This window comes from Diplotaxodon limnothrissa, linkage group LG6 (assembly GCF_057381915.1).
Source record: "Diplotaxodon limnothrissa isolate DT_005_m linkage group LG6, D_limnothrissa_male_GT1.1, whole genome shotgun sequence".
Lineage (NCBI taxonomy): Eukaryota > Metazoa > Chordata > Actinopteri > Cichliformes > Cichlidae > Diplotaxodon > Diplotaxodon limnothrissa.
The window spans coordinates 16,888,895-16,903,241 of record NC_140601.1 but is presented as its reverse complement, the minus strand read 5'-3'; the positions used below and the strand labels follow the sequence as shown (position 1 = coordinate 16,903,241).

Genomic DNA, 14,347 nt, shown 5'->3' with positions numbered 1-14,347 from the left:
AAACAGAAAAAAGAAAAAAATGCAACTTTAAGCTTGACAGGAACAGATCAAGACGTCTGAAGACCATCAGCACCACTTTCTTTGAGCAAATGAAATAAAAATGCATTTGTTTGGATCGTACAGGGTAAACCTGGCCAGAAATACTATTGCGCTTGATGCCTAGAAGTGGGACAAACCATCAGCATTACAATATGTCATAATGCTTTCTGCTATGATGGGACTATTGACAGGCTGGCTCCATGTATTGATGATTTTATTAAAACATGCAAGGACTTAATGCATTTCCCTGCTAGTCTGACCTACCAGACTCACTACCTCATGATACTTCTTGATTGATCCCATCAAATGAAAGATGATAAAGTGACTAAAGTTATTAAAGATGACGTAAGGAAGAAATGCACAGTGGGGAAACAGACTAATAAATTGAACGTTCATGTTAAAACTGAACAATTATAGGACACTGACAAACTGACAGCACCATGAAATTATCACATTCATCATATCTGTATTTTTATACCTTTTTACAGCCATCATCATCTTATCAGTGTTTCAACTTTTTCCTGTCGTGTCTACACTTTTACTGATCATCCTTCTATGTACTTTCTTCTATTGAGGGCTTGCGGTTCATCTTTGTTTATCTTAGACAACCATTCACCCTCACATTCAAACCCATGTCCAATTTTAAAAAAACCAAAAACAAACAAATAATCTAACCCCACTAACTGAATGTCTTTAGACTGGGGGAGTACCTGATCTGAAACCACCCACGTGCACACAGAGAGAAGGAATATATGCCGTACAGAAAGGTCCCAGGCAGATAGATAGTGGATTCACACCCACTGCACTGCCCTTTTTACTTGATTAACCATTTTAAAAAATAAAAATGGAAAAAAGTCAGTTCAACAACATCACCAAACCTGGTTGTTCATTTTTTTTTTTTTTTTTTTTTTTACAGAAAATATTATTAAGTTAGTTTCACTTTGTATTTGGTTATCCTTACCAAATACAAAAGTGGCTACTTGCCCTGCCAGTGGGTACTGTTGTGCAGTTTATCTAATACTGCTGAATCATTGCATGAAGAACCATCGCAGGCATCGCATCCATTTGTTTACATCTGGTAATGACTGTGAGAAATAGAGTATAAGTGCAATGTGGATGTTGTGGTAAAAGTGGTGTATGCTACCAGCCAAGGCTTCCCCTTTAAAATGACGTCCTTCTGGGACCTTGTTCTCTCCCCCTGTTGCAAGAGTCTGAGAACCATGAAGCTGCTGTGAAGCACATGCCAGTGACCCTGATCGAATTCCAGGAAGATGTGTAGACAGGTCCAAGATGACAGGACAGTTTAAATTTAAGACAAGATCTGCTTTTTGGCGATATTATACTGACAAAGTCATTAAATAAAAGTTCGGCTATGCGAGTCATTTAAAGGATGACTGATTAAAACAGTTAAAGCAATCGCACATGGCCCTGTGGTAGCCAGTCCCGAAGCTATCCCACCTCTTACCCAGTGACAGCGGTGACAGTCTCCAAATCCTGAACTGGATAAGAGGTTAGGAGGATGTGTAGATAGATAATATACAATTAGGACAACAATTACTGGAAACAATGACTGTGTATTGTGAATGAATAACTTGGTAAACTTGGTAAATGAACAATGAAGAACAGAAAAGCAAGTGCAAAAAAAGGCTCTTGAGATAAACCATTAGTCACTCCGAGCTTTCAAAATTAAACAAAAACAAGATGCAGTAATGGGTGAAATGAGCTTTTAGCGCTTAAACCGAGGTGACAAACCTTCTGCATGGGCCACCAAATGAACACCCACAGCAGAGCCAAATTAAAATTAGATTGTGGATCATGATTACACTCCAAAAGATTAACAACCTTTTGACCAGATTTCACCCTACATCATTTCAAAACTTTCAAAACAATGACTGCCTTTTTATTTTGATAAGAACTCCGAGCACTTACATTCAAGTATTCAAGGTAAACTAACCCAACAAACACATTTTACTGTGACCAAGTGTGTGGTAAGAAAGGATTATACAAGTAAAGGTAAGTGGGACGTGCGACTTGTGGATTTGCCTCATGCAAGTGGTAGTAGGTTGAGTATGTAGCATGCAAATCAGCCTCCATCTTTAGACCTTAGTATCAGTGACACATGTGCAGCTCTGAGACAAACTGCAAGTTTATTCTTGCAAACATACAAACTGTGCATGCATTAAAAGGTGGGCGTGAACAAGAAAGCAAAAACAAAGGCAAGTACAAGGTACTCGCAAGTGTATCATGAAGCAGTTAAAATATCATAGCTAAACCAAGCTACTTTCCTGCTACCAATACAGTAGAGCTACAGATACGATGCACAACCACAGAGGGAAAACAGGTCAGTTACAAGCTGTGCAGCAGTTTGCTGTCTGACATATGAGGTCCTCTGTTCCCTACTGACACTACACAGTCTAAAGGGAAGTTTTTATTTTGTTAAATGGCACATAAGCTTTGTCAATGTAGCTTAAACCGTCCTTCTATATGCCCACGAGGCCTCTAGCTAATCTTAAGTGTGACAAATTAAGAATCAGTGATGCATACTGCACTTCCAAATCTTCTCGATGCGCAAAACGAGTGATGAGAAGTATTTTGGGGACGCTCACATGCTTTATCTGCTTCAGTTCATACCAACTGCTTTGACCTTGAGGAAAAAGTCACTGGTCCCTTTGTAAGGCTCGTCTTCCTCTTTGCTGCATAGGTCTAATGCTTCCCACCACCGCGTTGGGAAGCATTAGACCTATCTCAGATTGCACAGACCACCCCACACACACACACCCCATGGGACTGCCAGTTCATTTCTGTGAGCTCAGAAGAGGAAGGCTATGAATAGCTGAAGTTGTTCCTGCCTTTTACCGGAATGGCCAAGATTCAGCAATTAGTGTCCAACTTGAAATTGGTTATGGAGGTGACAAAGGCTGACAGGAAGACGAGGGAGGGAAATAAAGACAAGATGTGGTAAATATGTGTTTTGTTTTTAACCCTGAAGTTTCAGTTCTTGTTCAAAAGCTTAAATATAGGTAGAAGACATGATCAGACCTGCAGCTTGTACAGTTAAAGTCGGTGAAGTGGTGTTTCAATGCAGGTAACAAAGCAGAGAAAGCAGTAACACTTGTAGTGAGCAAAGACTTGCCAAATGGCCTTTCGTATTCACACACAAGTTTCATTCATCAGTTGCTATTCTTAGTCCAGCAAAAGCTGTGAAGTGGACAAAAATAGCTCTGGAAAACTAGTGAGGGCAGGTGTGAATTTGTGGCTCCTGATAGAAAGCCTCTGAGAGCAAATGCACAGAATTGTATCAAGTAGGGCTGGGCCATATCATACCATTCACGGTAATACCGGTATAATGAAACGGGTGAACCAGAATTGGTTTGTAAAAATGCTGTGGTGTGGAACTGGTTTAGCTTTCGTCCGTCAGATACACAACAAAGCACTATTTTTGGTAGAGCATGCTAGTGGGCCGTCGTTATTACCGTGTTTTTTTGGAAAATACGGCACACTTAAAATCAATCCTTTGATTTTTCTGAAAATCGACAGTGTCCCTTATAATCCTGTGTGCTTTATGTATGAATTCTGGTTGTGTTTACTGACCTCGAAACGATTTTATGTCGTACACGGTGCTCGAAAATCTGTCAAATGTTTGAGTACGACTTTGCTAAGCTACGAACCCGCACCACTTGATGGATTGTCGGAGCATTACGGCTATCGTAGGCAGGAGCCTCGCAGAGTGATAAGTACTGTTCTTCAACATAATATTACCGTATTGTTTTTAAGTTTTGTGGATATTATACATGGTTATGCTGAGGATATGTTGTCCAATTTCCACTAGAAATGCCTTTTGGTTAAACTGTCAGCAAGGAATTTGCATTTTCACTGTAAATTTTTTATATAACTTTAATGCACATAACAAACAGCTGCTTGTTTAAATGAAAATACATTGATGGGGGTTTTTTTTTGCACTAATAAAGTTGTGGAGTTGTAAAGTATTTTGTCTAGTGTCAATTATATCGTCAGTTATATCGTTATCGCAAATTTTCAAATGTATATCATGATAAATATTTTTGGTCATATCGCCCTGCTCTAGTATCAAGATTGTTATGAGATTATGATCACAAAAAACACACACTTGGTTTAGAGACAGATGAACAGCTTTGTTCATGATTTAAAAGCCACCTAACACGCCCCAAACTTTCCTAGAATGAAACATCATTTGGTGCATCAGTCCTGTGACGTCTCAGACCAAAGAGAAAATTAAAGATAATCTTAGGAGTCCCTCTTTCACACAACTCCTTTGAGCTTTAGCCGCAATGATGCAGTTCTATGAGATGCTATGGACCATTTTAGCATCATTTAGTTCACAGTTTGTCCTCCAGCTTTCAAACTTCACTAATCTGACACAGCAGCTAGTTTGTGGAACAACAAAAAAAAGAGAGGGAGGGAGGGAGAGCAAAGATAAGCACACCACTGGCAGATGAACATTTTCCATCCCTCTCTTAATCTGTTAAGACCCAAAAGACAGGTAAGAAGTCAGTATTGTCTGCTGTGTTATTTTGCTACGACTGGAAGTGAACTGTCTGATTACACATAATATGTAGGAAAACAACAACGTTATCTGATGCCCTCAAGTGGAAGAATATCCTGTCTGTATTTACTGCTATTGCCATCTATAGTGTGGTGTGCCACTTAAGACCGCATCTATTTAATTGGGCCCTAAAGCACGTTACTTTAGGGACTGATATTCTTGCATCATTTCCTATTTCAGCCTTACAGATATAAATTACTGTAAATCGTGATGCATTTAAGAAACTTACAGAAGAAAGTTTTAAGGGCCATTTCCTGAGCTAAGATAAATGCTCCGACTGAGACTTTGTAGTCCGACAGACCTTTTGGCCTCATTTTATTTATCTTGTTCCATATTCATGTGAGACTAAGAAACAGTATGCATTAAAAGTTAAACAAGCAAAGAAACAAATAGGTTTCAGTGTGGTTAGTAAAGGTCCACAAGTATATAGTGAGATATTAAAAAGGAAGTCAAAAAACAAAATAAAACAATTCCATGTAGACTTATGAAAATAGGCACTTTACTATTGCCAACCGTGTGTTTCTATTTGTTGTATGACATTATAGGCAATCTCAAGAGTGATGAAATGTACTTGGACATAAACAAGATGTATAAAACATCTAAAACTTATTAGTCCAATTTGTTTGAAAAGATGATTATTCCATTTCATGTACACATTTCATAATTTCTCTGACTGCGGTGCAAATAAAGTAAATTACTAAATTTAATTTCAATCCTACTTTTATGGAAAATGATTCATCCATTTGTTATAAGGCTTTCAATGTGTGCTCAGCAGTTTGCAGTTCCTTTAAAGGAAAATGTTTATTTGATCACCTGCTGAATTTATAACTTTGGTCACTTTCAAAGAAATTGAGGGTCTAATTTTTATGGTAGTTTCATTTTAATGGAGATAGAATAGAAACAGAAATTTTTAATAAAAATCCAGAAATGAAAAAAAAGTTAAAATTTGATTTGCATTTCATTGAGTAAATTAAATATTTGACCTCCAAGCAAATCATGACTCAGTACTTGGAGAAACCCTTGTTGGCAATTCACAGCTGTAAGACGTTTCTTGTAGTTGGTCACCAGGTTTGCACACCTCGCAGGATGTATTCTGGTCCACTCCTCTTTCCAGAAACTCAATCTTTCAGGTTTCTTGGCTGCCACTTAACTCAAAGCTTCACCTCCATCCACAAATTTTCTACGAGACTGAGGTCAGGAGACTGGCACGACCACTCCATGGCCTTAATGTGCTTCTTTAGACACACCTTTGTTGACTTTCTGGTATGTTTTGGGTCATTGTCATGCTGGAGATCTGTCCACCGACTAATCTCCAGTGAGTCGGTGCAGTAAAATCACCCTGTACCCTTAGCAGACAAACAGCCCTGAAGCAAAATGGTTCTACCTCTGTGCTTAACTGTGGGGATGGTGTGTTTTCCTTCCTCCAAACACAGGAGGTCAAGTTACAAGTAGGACTAGGCAACATGACCAGGCAATATGACCCAAACTTCATATCTCGATATTCTTTAGCTGGATGGCGATATACATCTCGATATTTCTTTAAAGCCATAAAGTAAGAACAAAAAGAGTTCTTAGTCAAAGCTGTGTCCCAAATCTCACATAGGCACTTTTATTAAGATACAGTGTAGATATACAAGAAAAAAAACTTACTCAGAAATAAATGATCAGCATTTATTAAATAATAATGATCCATAAATAAAATAAAAATTTTATTTTTGTGCATAACAAAAAGCTCACAATTGTGCAGTCAAAATGTAAACTAAAAGACGCAGAGCATAATAACAAAGACTCTGTTCCCAAGTTCTACTGCGTGACTGGCAGCCTTGAGTTTGAAATCGTCTTTGTAACCATGTCTCTTAACAGGTGCCATTTGTGGTCCTCATACACACACAATACGGTAATATTACGCTGAAGCAGAGTACGTCTTACTCCGCGAGGCTCCTCGGTAGCCGTAATGCTCCAACAATCCTTTAAGCAGTGCAGCTCCGTAGCTTACCAAAGTCGTACCAAAACATTTTTTGAAAGCGCTGTGTACCACATAAAATCTGTTCGTGGTCAGTAAGCACAACCAGAATTCATACATAAGGCACACTGTCGATTTTTAAGAAAATGAAAGGATTTTAGGCGTCAACGCGTTAGCGCGGTTAGCTTGTTAACGCGCTGACGCCGTCCAGCCCTACGCACGGGGTGATCCGTGGTAACTCGTTAACAGATTTGCCCCGTTAATGCAGTTATGGCGTTAACGTCACAGTGACAACACTAAAATAGTAATCTCCAATTGTTTTCTTTTTACCGACCAGCTCCTCTTTGATAGCTGCCGTGTCCATCTTGTCGTTGCCTACAGGTGAAGTGATGGGGGAGGGGGAGTTGTGTTCAGTGAAGGAGAGAGGCGAGGCAGAGTAACGCAGCGTAGAGACAAAAGTGGACGAAAGAGAGGCAAACTTGCAGCTCCACCAGTATAGTTATAACGTAACGTAGACTATATTAATATAAACGGTATTGTCACATCTCATATCTCGTATAAAAATATATCAATATATTTAAAAACTCGATATATCGCCCAGTCCTAGTTACAAGACTTCACTCCATTACATAGGCATAATCCCAATGGTGTTCTTGGTGACTGCGGGCCCAACTGCCTTCAGATCATTAACAATCCTGTGCAGCTTTGGGCCAATCCACCACCACTCTCATAATCATCCTCATCCCCTGAGGTAAGATCTTGCTTGGAACTTCAGACCAAAGGTGATTGATTATCATTTTATATTTTTCCTAGTACCAAATAATCGAACCAGCAGTTGTCACCTTCTCACCAAGCTTCCTGCTGATGGTCTTGTAACACATTAAAGCCTTGTGCAGGTCTACAATCTTGCCCCTGACATCCTTTGACAGCCCTTTTTGTCTCACCCATGGTGGTGGAGAGGTTGGAATAGAAGAAACTGATTGTGGACAGGTGTGTTTCATACACAAATTGATTGTAATTTGTGTGCCACATGAGCATGGACATCCCTGGTCTCAATCTGTGGGAGCCCAAATTGTGTTTAGGCTGTAGTGAATGTCGCTCAATAACATGCAAATCATTCAAATTAAAACTATTTAATTTTTTTTGTTTGTTTTAATGGGATTTGATCTGTATAGACATCCAGGCAGTCACTGAGTACAGCTACTGGTTGGGGAAGGGTTAGGGATTTTTATTCTGTATGCTGTTCCAAGTTGACACCACATAGATGAAGCTTCAGCTGTGGTACACACAGACATTACTTGAGTCTCAGTGCACAAACTCAACATTTAGACTCAACAGCAAAGGCATGCCATCTTCTCTTGGATGGATTTGGACCATTCTCTAGCTCCTGTGACGGGGTGGACAGGTATGCATTAACTCTGTCAGTGTAGCCAGCCAACACTCCTGGCCCACCACACAGCCTGCATCTAAACTCGTTTCCTCCGGCTATAGAAATAAACCAAGAACACACTGAAACCTTGTGTTTGAGCTACACTATAACAGCCGAGTGTTGTGTGTTAAAACAGCTACAGCATTCAAATGACTGCCGAATCAAACTAAAAACCCCAAAGCAGACTGAGCTGCAGTCCAGTCCCAGTTCTAATATGTGGATGCCAGAAGTAGGAAATTTGAAATTGGCAGGAAATTTGAAATTGGCTGTAAATGTATTTTCTCAATTTCTAGGGTAGTCCCGGGCCAATATGCAATGCAAGTTCAATAAATGCATGTTAATTGTTCATCACGACTCATTAGGCCTGAATGCCCTTTGGGCAGTCTTTATTAAATTTAAAAAAAAAATAAAAAAATAAAAAGGTGTAGGTCTTAAATCATCTTGTCCAGTGTTAAAGAAACATACATTAAATTTCAAAAATACAGTTCATGGTCTTTAAAACTAAATCCTTAGCAGGTATTTAAACTACAAATAGCAGGGTAAGCCTCAAAATGCTACTTAAGCTGTAGAAAAGTATTTTGTTCCGCAGTCATTACAAATGTAATGCGTTGAATTTTCAATAACAATGACATAATTCATGTTAACTTGCACAGAGTATATCTGTGTTTGATAAAGGTTTTGAAAACTAAAAAACAGTGAATTATTTCCAGTTTTGATAAAGTGAAAAATCTGTCCTAAGCTGGAGTGGGGGGGGGGGGGGGGGGGGGGGGGGGGGGGGGGGAATCATTTCAACGCCAGTGGATTTATCTACGAGACAAACCATGTTGGGAATAAGGAAACAAAATTAGAAGACTGAGCTCAACTTCAAATTGGAGCAATAAATCACACTGAACTGACTTGAACAGTTCCAGTGTCAGGGAAATATTGGTTGTTCAGACAACATCGCAGATGCAGCTGAAGATCTAGCAAAATGTGGCACTGCATAGTGACTTTGCCCAAATTAAACTGCATTAACAGAAGGAGATTAGCAAAGATGGACCAGACCAATATTATAAAAGCTGAAGGACACATTCTGCCTCTAGACTGCAACATGTAACACAAAACCTTGTGAGCCTTAAAAGAGTGACGTTTCCAATTATTAATCCTTTGAGATAAGAAACGCAATATTTGGGATGGTTTCTTGTAATCCTATAAATACACAGCGTTTGTTGAAACATCTTTCCCCTTCAGTTCGATGCAGAAGCAATTAATCAATGTCTCTATTTTGAGCTGGTGCCCTGTGATGTCTGAGGAAAAAGTGAAACTCAAGTCCTTGAGCTGCTAGATTGGAGGGATATCATCTCCCCACATTCATTTCCACAGCAAAATGTTTCATTTTATGTCAGTGCTTTCCTCTGGAAAACAATGACTTCTGTTCAACATAAGGGATATTAAGGCTTTGTCTACAAGCACTGCACGTACTCTAAAATCGTCACTCATTACCTCTCTTTCATTTGAATTGTTGCCATGCAACAGCTCAATAATACCACAACATTTTCCTTTGTGGATTTTTTTTCTTAAATCATTACTCATGAGAGCATAAATCTTCTTGGAAACCAAGAGAATCAATCTCCTCTGCTTGTGAGAATGGCCAACTGCCAGGAAGACTCTGGAAGGGGCTAAAATTCCCATTCAGTGCCAGCTTACTACTAAAACAATCGTGTGCACAACAAGCAGGGAAGCAGAGGGAACCCTAGAAGCTACAGCCATGCGACAGAAACCTGCATTAAAGTAAAGTCAAACACTCGTCACACACAGCCGAATGTGAAAGGGCACTCAGACGTGTGCACAGTCTTGTTTGGCTTTTATTTGTTCCATTAGAAAAAGCTTTTTCTCCAACAGGGAGGGGGGTAGCAGCAATCACTGTAAACCACATGCAGACTGAAGGCATCCATTTAAGTGACTGTGCACCCTGCTAGCAAGTCTACTGTTGTCAAGGCAGCGAGACATCCATTAAATCACCTGGTTCCATTAGAGAATCAATTACTGTGCCGCTTTCCTTGGTTGCACAGTTCTTATACCTGAAAAATCATTTCAGACAACCAAAGCAGATACACAAGGACACTACGCTTCACCACCCTCATATGCTGCCAGGACCTATATGGTTCTTGAATTGCTCACAAAGAGCACAATTCCAGTGTCTCCGGACACATGACGTGGCTGTGTCAATGGAAGCTGGCACACTATTACCTTTGGTCGAGGTGGGCAGGCAGTGGCCAGTCGCTGCAGCTGTTCTGAAGTGTGGCTGCAGGAGAGGAGATCTGAGCAGCAAGCTGTGCGGCCCAGTCTCTTCATCAGAGAGGAGATGATGCTGCAGCCACAGCCACACATCGACTTGCTCATTAGTAGCCTGGCTGTTCTGGGGTGTGGAGAAAAGAGACTAGCTGTGAGCCGCAGCCACTTCCTGGTCCTTTCTGAATCCCCTCAGTTGTCCTCAAAGCTGATGCCTTTGCTGTACTGTGTTCCACATGGCACTAATCCACAGGTACTCCCGCCAGAGATAAGGCTGGTTTTAGTAAAAATACAGATGCTGCGGCTCACCTTAATCCACAGTGAAGGTACTTGAGTTGGGAAGTACAGTTTGTCGGTCCATTTCCCTTGTGATTGCTTCCCACTTACTCCACTCCCTCTGCTGTACTTCTATCTCTGAACAACACGCCTCCTGCTCTAGTCTCCCTCCCCCCTTTTTTTTTTTTTTTTTTTTTGGCCAAACTCACTTCCATCCACAGAACACCTTATTTTGGCTGCAAATAATACACCGGACGCAGTGTCTGACACTACTCCCCTCTGTCTCTCACAATTTCCATCCGTTTCTTTCCATTCCCTTCACTGCCTTCGACTGCTGTGCAATGAGGATGCTATCCCCGACAAGGCTGTTGCCACCACTGTGCACCCCACCACCACCTCCTCCTCCAGCGGTAAGCCACTCAGACTGAGCTCCTCCAACTTGCCGATTAAAATGTTTTTCCTCATATGACATTCGAGCTCCGAGTTGCTCCATTAATTGAGGAAGCAGTGGACTGAATATTATAAGAAATCCAAGCCACTCAGCAAGCACCAGGAGGACTGATAAGCAGGATACAGTCAGGATGCGGTGGGGGAGGGGTCCAGCGTTTAGGAGACAATAACGGTGGAGGCAGGATTATTATGGTGGGTGATAAACTGTAACTGTGGTCAGCTTGCTGCTGATGATCACTGTAACAATGAAGGAAATAAAGAGCTGAAAATCTTCAGTGTGACAGTTACTTTAACTGATGAAGAAAAACTAAAGAGGAACTCTGCAATCTGTTGTTATTTTGCTCCACTGCAGTAATTTAGTTATTAAGCTTGTAATGGAGCAACTAATAGAGCACAGTTTTACATGGCACATGCCACCTGCACACACCTAGTTTAAACACCTGCAGCATATTCAATATACATCCTTTTTAATTCCCTTGTGTCTCATGTCCCAGCTTTGTTGAACCCACACATTCCCCGCTCACCTCATCACAGATGCTCAACCTGTGGAATCTGTGCTCAGGGACAACCTGCACATTATTCAGCACTCAAGCTAATAGTTATCAGAGCTCATAAAGCCTGAGCTCCTTGAAAGTGGGAAAAACAACGAATGGGAGGGACGGGATGAACAGCAAGACAAAGACAGATGCACAATAAAATGAGACTGGGCCCCTTTTGAAGGACCAACAATAGCTTTCTATTAATGGCACACAGTGTTATACAACTAGAAATCACCAACATCAAAGACAGTGAAAGAGGGAGAAATTTGTCAAGCCAAGAATATGCTAATAATGACCACCAAGAGTAGTTATGCTTAATTAAGTGCCAACATATGTCAACACAGGCTACTGCAGCCCATAGCTGTCCAAGCTTCACATCAGCTAATTAGAGGAACTGAACTGGACCTCTCAAACGTTTATATATTGGTGGGGATTTTTGAATCTGAATATTTTATGAATCCCAGGAGTAAACAGCTTTGCTACATAAGATAGGAAGTTTCAAAATTTAAAAAAAGAGAAAAAGAAAGAAAGACAGAAAAACATTTTTTTAAGTTGTCAAACATGTTAGGGATGGACCAGGCCATGCCCTTGGCATGTGACTCAGCACATGAAGTACTTCCTGATATTCAAAGCTTTCCAACACCACCACCAGAGAATCAAGTTCTACACCTACAATGTTACAGGTGATCCTGGTGAGTTCGTAAAGCAGGTTTCTCTTTGCTATTCTCAGTCTACTGCCCCATAACACTACACCATAGAGCAGGGGTGTCGAACTCCAGGCCTCGAGGGCCGGTGTCCTGCAGGTTTTAGATTTCACCCTGGGTCAACACACCTGAGTCAAGTGATCAGGTCATTACCAGGCTTCTGGAGAACTTAAAGATATGTTGAAGAGGTAATTTAGTCAGTTAAATCAGCTGTGTTGGATCAAGGACGCATCTAAACCCTGCAGGACACCGGCCCTAGAGGCCTGGAGTTCAACACCTGTGCCATAGAGGATGGCACTGATGCCCAGCACAGACTCAGAACAGATATTAAAGGGCCTCAGCCATGTCCGAAAACAGAGAGAGCTGTGACCCTTGTTGTCGGAGGGCTTCTGTGTTTTTAGCTTAGTAAAAGCAAAAAGAGACAGCTATTGTTCATATTTACCAGCAGATCTCAGCTCTGTCTCATAACCAACACCTAACATTTGGTACAATCACTAGCAGGAAACTGTAATGAAAGAAAGTGAAAAAATATGTAGCCATAAAAATTACATTTCATATTCAGTAACGACAAATAATATGCAAAGGCTGCACTCTTGGAAGAAATGAGAATGGGTTTTATGAGTTTCATATTAAAACCCAGCAGGAAGAAAATACAAATTCATGACACTCGATCTCCCCAGCCAACCTCAGTTATAACCAATGACTACTAATGCTTTTGTTGAGTTTTGGTGTCATTTCAATTTTAATCCGATGTAAATGTGCTTGTGTGGTCAATATCCTCAAGTGGAGGTTTTCTTCTCTCAAATCATCATCATCATCATCATCATCGTTAACACAACAACCAGCAAAGCTGTAACCAAAAGATTGCGCCATTTTTGGTGCCTTGGTCAAAGCAGTCACACATGTATTAGATCACCATAAGCATGCTGTGGACCATTCCTCTATTCATTCCCCTACCTGCCTTCTTGTGGTTGATTAGTGAAATCGAAACAAGTATGGCAGCATCAGCAGACTCTCGTTTGTTATATAAAACGCACACAGCTACGCACTGAACAGACTTTACTTCAATATTTAGCAGGAGGTGACGCTTCGCCTTCGTGTCCAATGTCAACTCTCAGTTTGTGCACTGAGCAGTTTTATTTTCCGTGTAAGCAGAACAATTCTGTCCTTCATTTTGTATTGCATTTCAACACACCTTGAAGTAGTACAAACTAGACTTCACCACAGAGCCCTTAATTTAGCGATGTACAGATCCACTCTACAAATGACTGTTAGTCTCATTTTGTGGGAATACTGCAAAAATGTAAAAACTGTTCCATCTGTTTATTCAATGAGGTGCATCACATTTGATGTACAGCTGTGACCAAGTACGAGCTGTGCCTAACATGAAAAGTTGCTGCAAAGAGAAATGATGAAGCACTTAAAGCTGTTATCAGTGCTCACTGGCACATCTCTGGGCTGTTGATGGGAATGATACTACATAAGACAGCTCACTGTGATTCAATGGCGTAGCTTTCCTCAATCACCGGGTTGCCATCTATCCAAAAACAAACGGCCCATCAGGAGAGAAATGAAACACTCCAAACACAAAAGGCTTTATCTGCAATCATCAGAGACAATCTGTACCAAAAGGTATAACACCATCAGCCCGGAACAAGGAAGCAGGCAAGCGTGCCAACACGTAATGCAGTCACCAACACTGAGGCAGTGTCTGGCAAAATGTAAGCTAAATACATGTGTTTATACTTTTGTTCTCTTCTTGCCCAGGAGTGACAGACAGGGCAGGGTGAAAGGGTGCTCTGTTCATTATTTATGAATATTGCTTTTCACTGTGTCAGCTCACTGCCTCAGTATTGATCTATAAAAGGAGGGTGGCTGCACCACAGCCCAGAATCTCAGACGAAGAAATAACGACAAAGCTTACACACTGCAGCTTTATAGAGCATCTAACTGGCACGTCGGCAGCTCACGGAGCTTTGCATATAACATAGGAAAAATATAACCATGACATGCATGCTAAGAATAAGTGAATATAGTAATTACCAAACAAAGTCTATACTGTACAGAGTTCCATCACGTCCTGCATTGGTGAAT

At 40.7% G+C, this 14,347-nt stretch overlaps 1 protein-coding gene across 2 annotated transcripts in view; it reads right to left on the bottom strand.

The window, feature by feature from the left end:
- Positions 1-14,347, bottom strand: part of fbxw7 (F-box and WD repeat domain containing 7) — a 141,283-nt gene that overhangs the window by 91,764 nt on the left and 35,172 nt on the right. Inside the window, exon 1 of one of the 2 annotated variants that reach the window (XM_085356879.1) lies at positions 10,243-10,678. The exons of the other annotated variant lie outside the window; for it this stretch is intronic. Coding sequence (XP_085213005.1) covers positions 10,243-10,395 — 153 coding nt within the window. The 5' untranslated portion in view covers positions 10,396-10,678. Of the gene's footprint in view, positions 1-10,242; positions 10,679-14,347 lie in introns of those variants that run through there. 2 annotated transcript variants of the gene reach the window in all.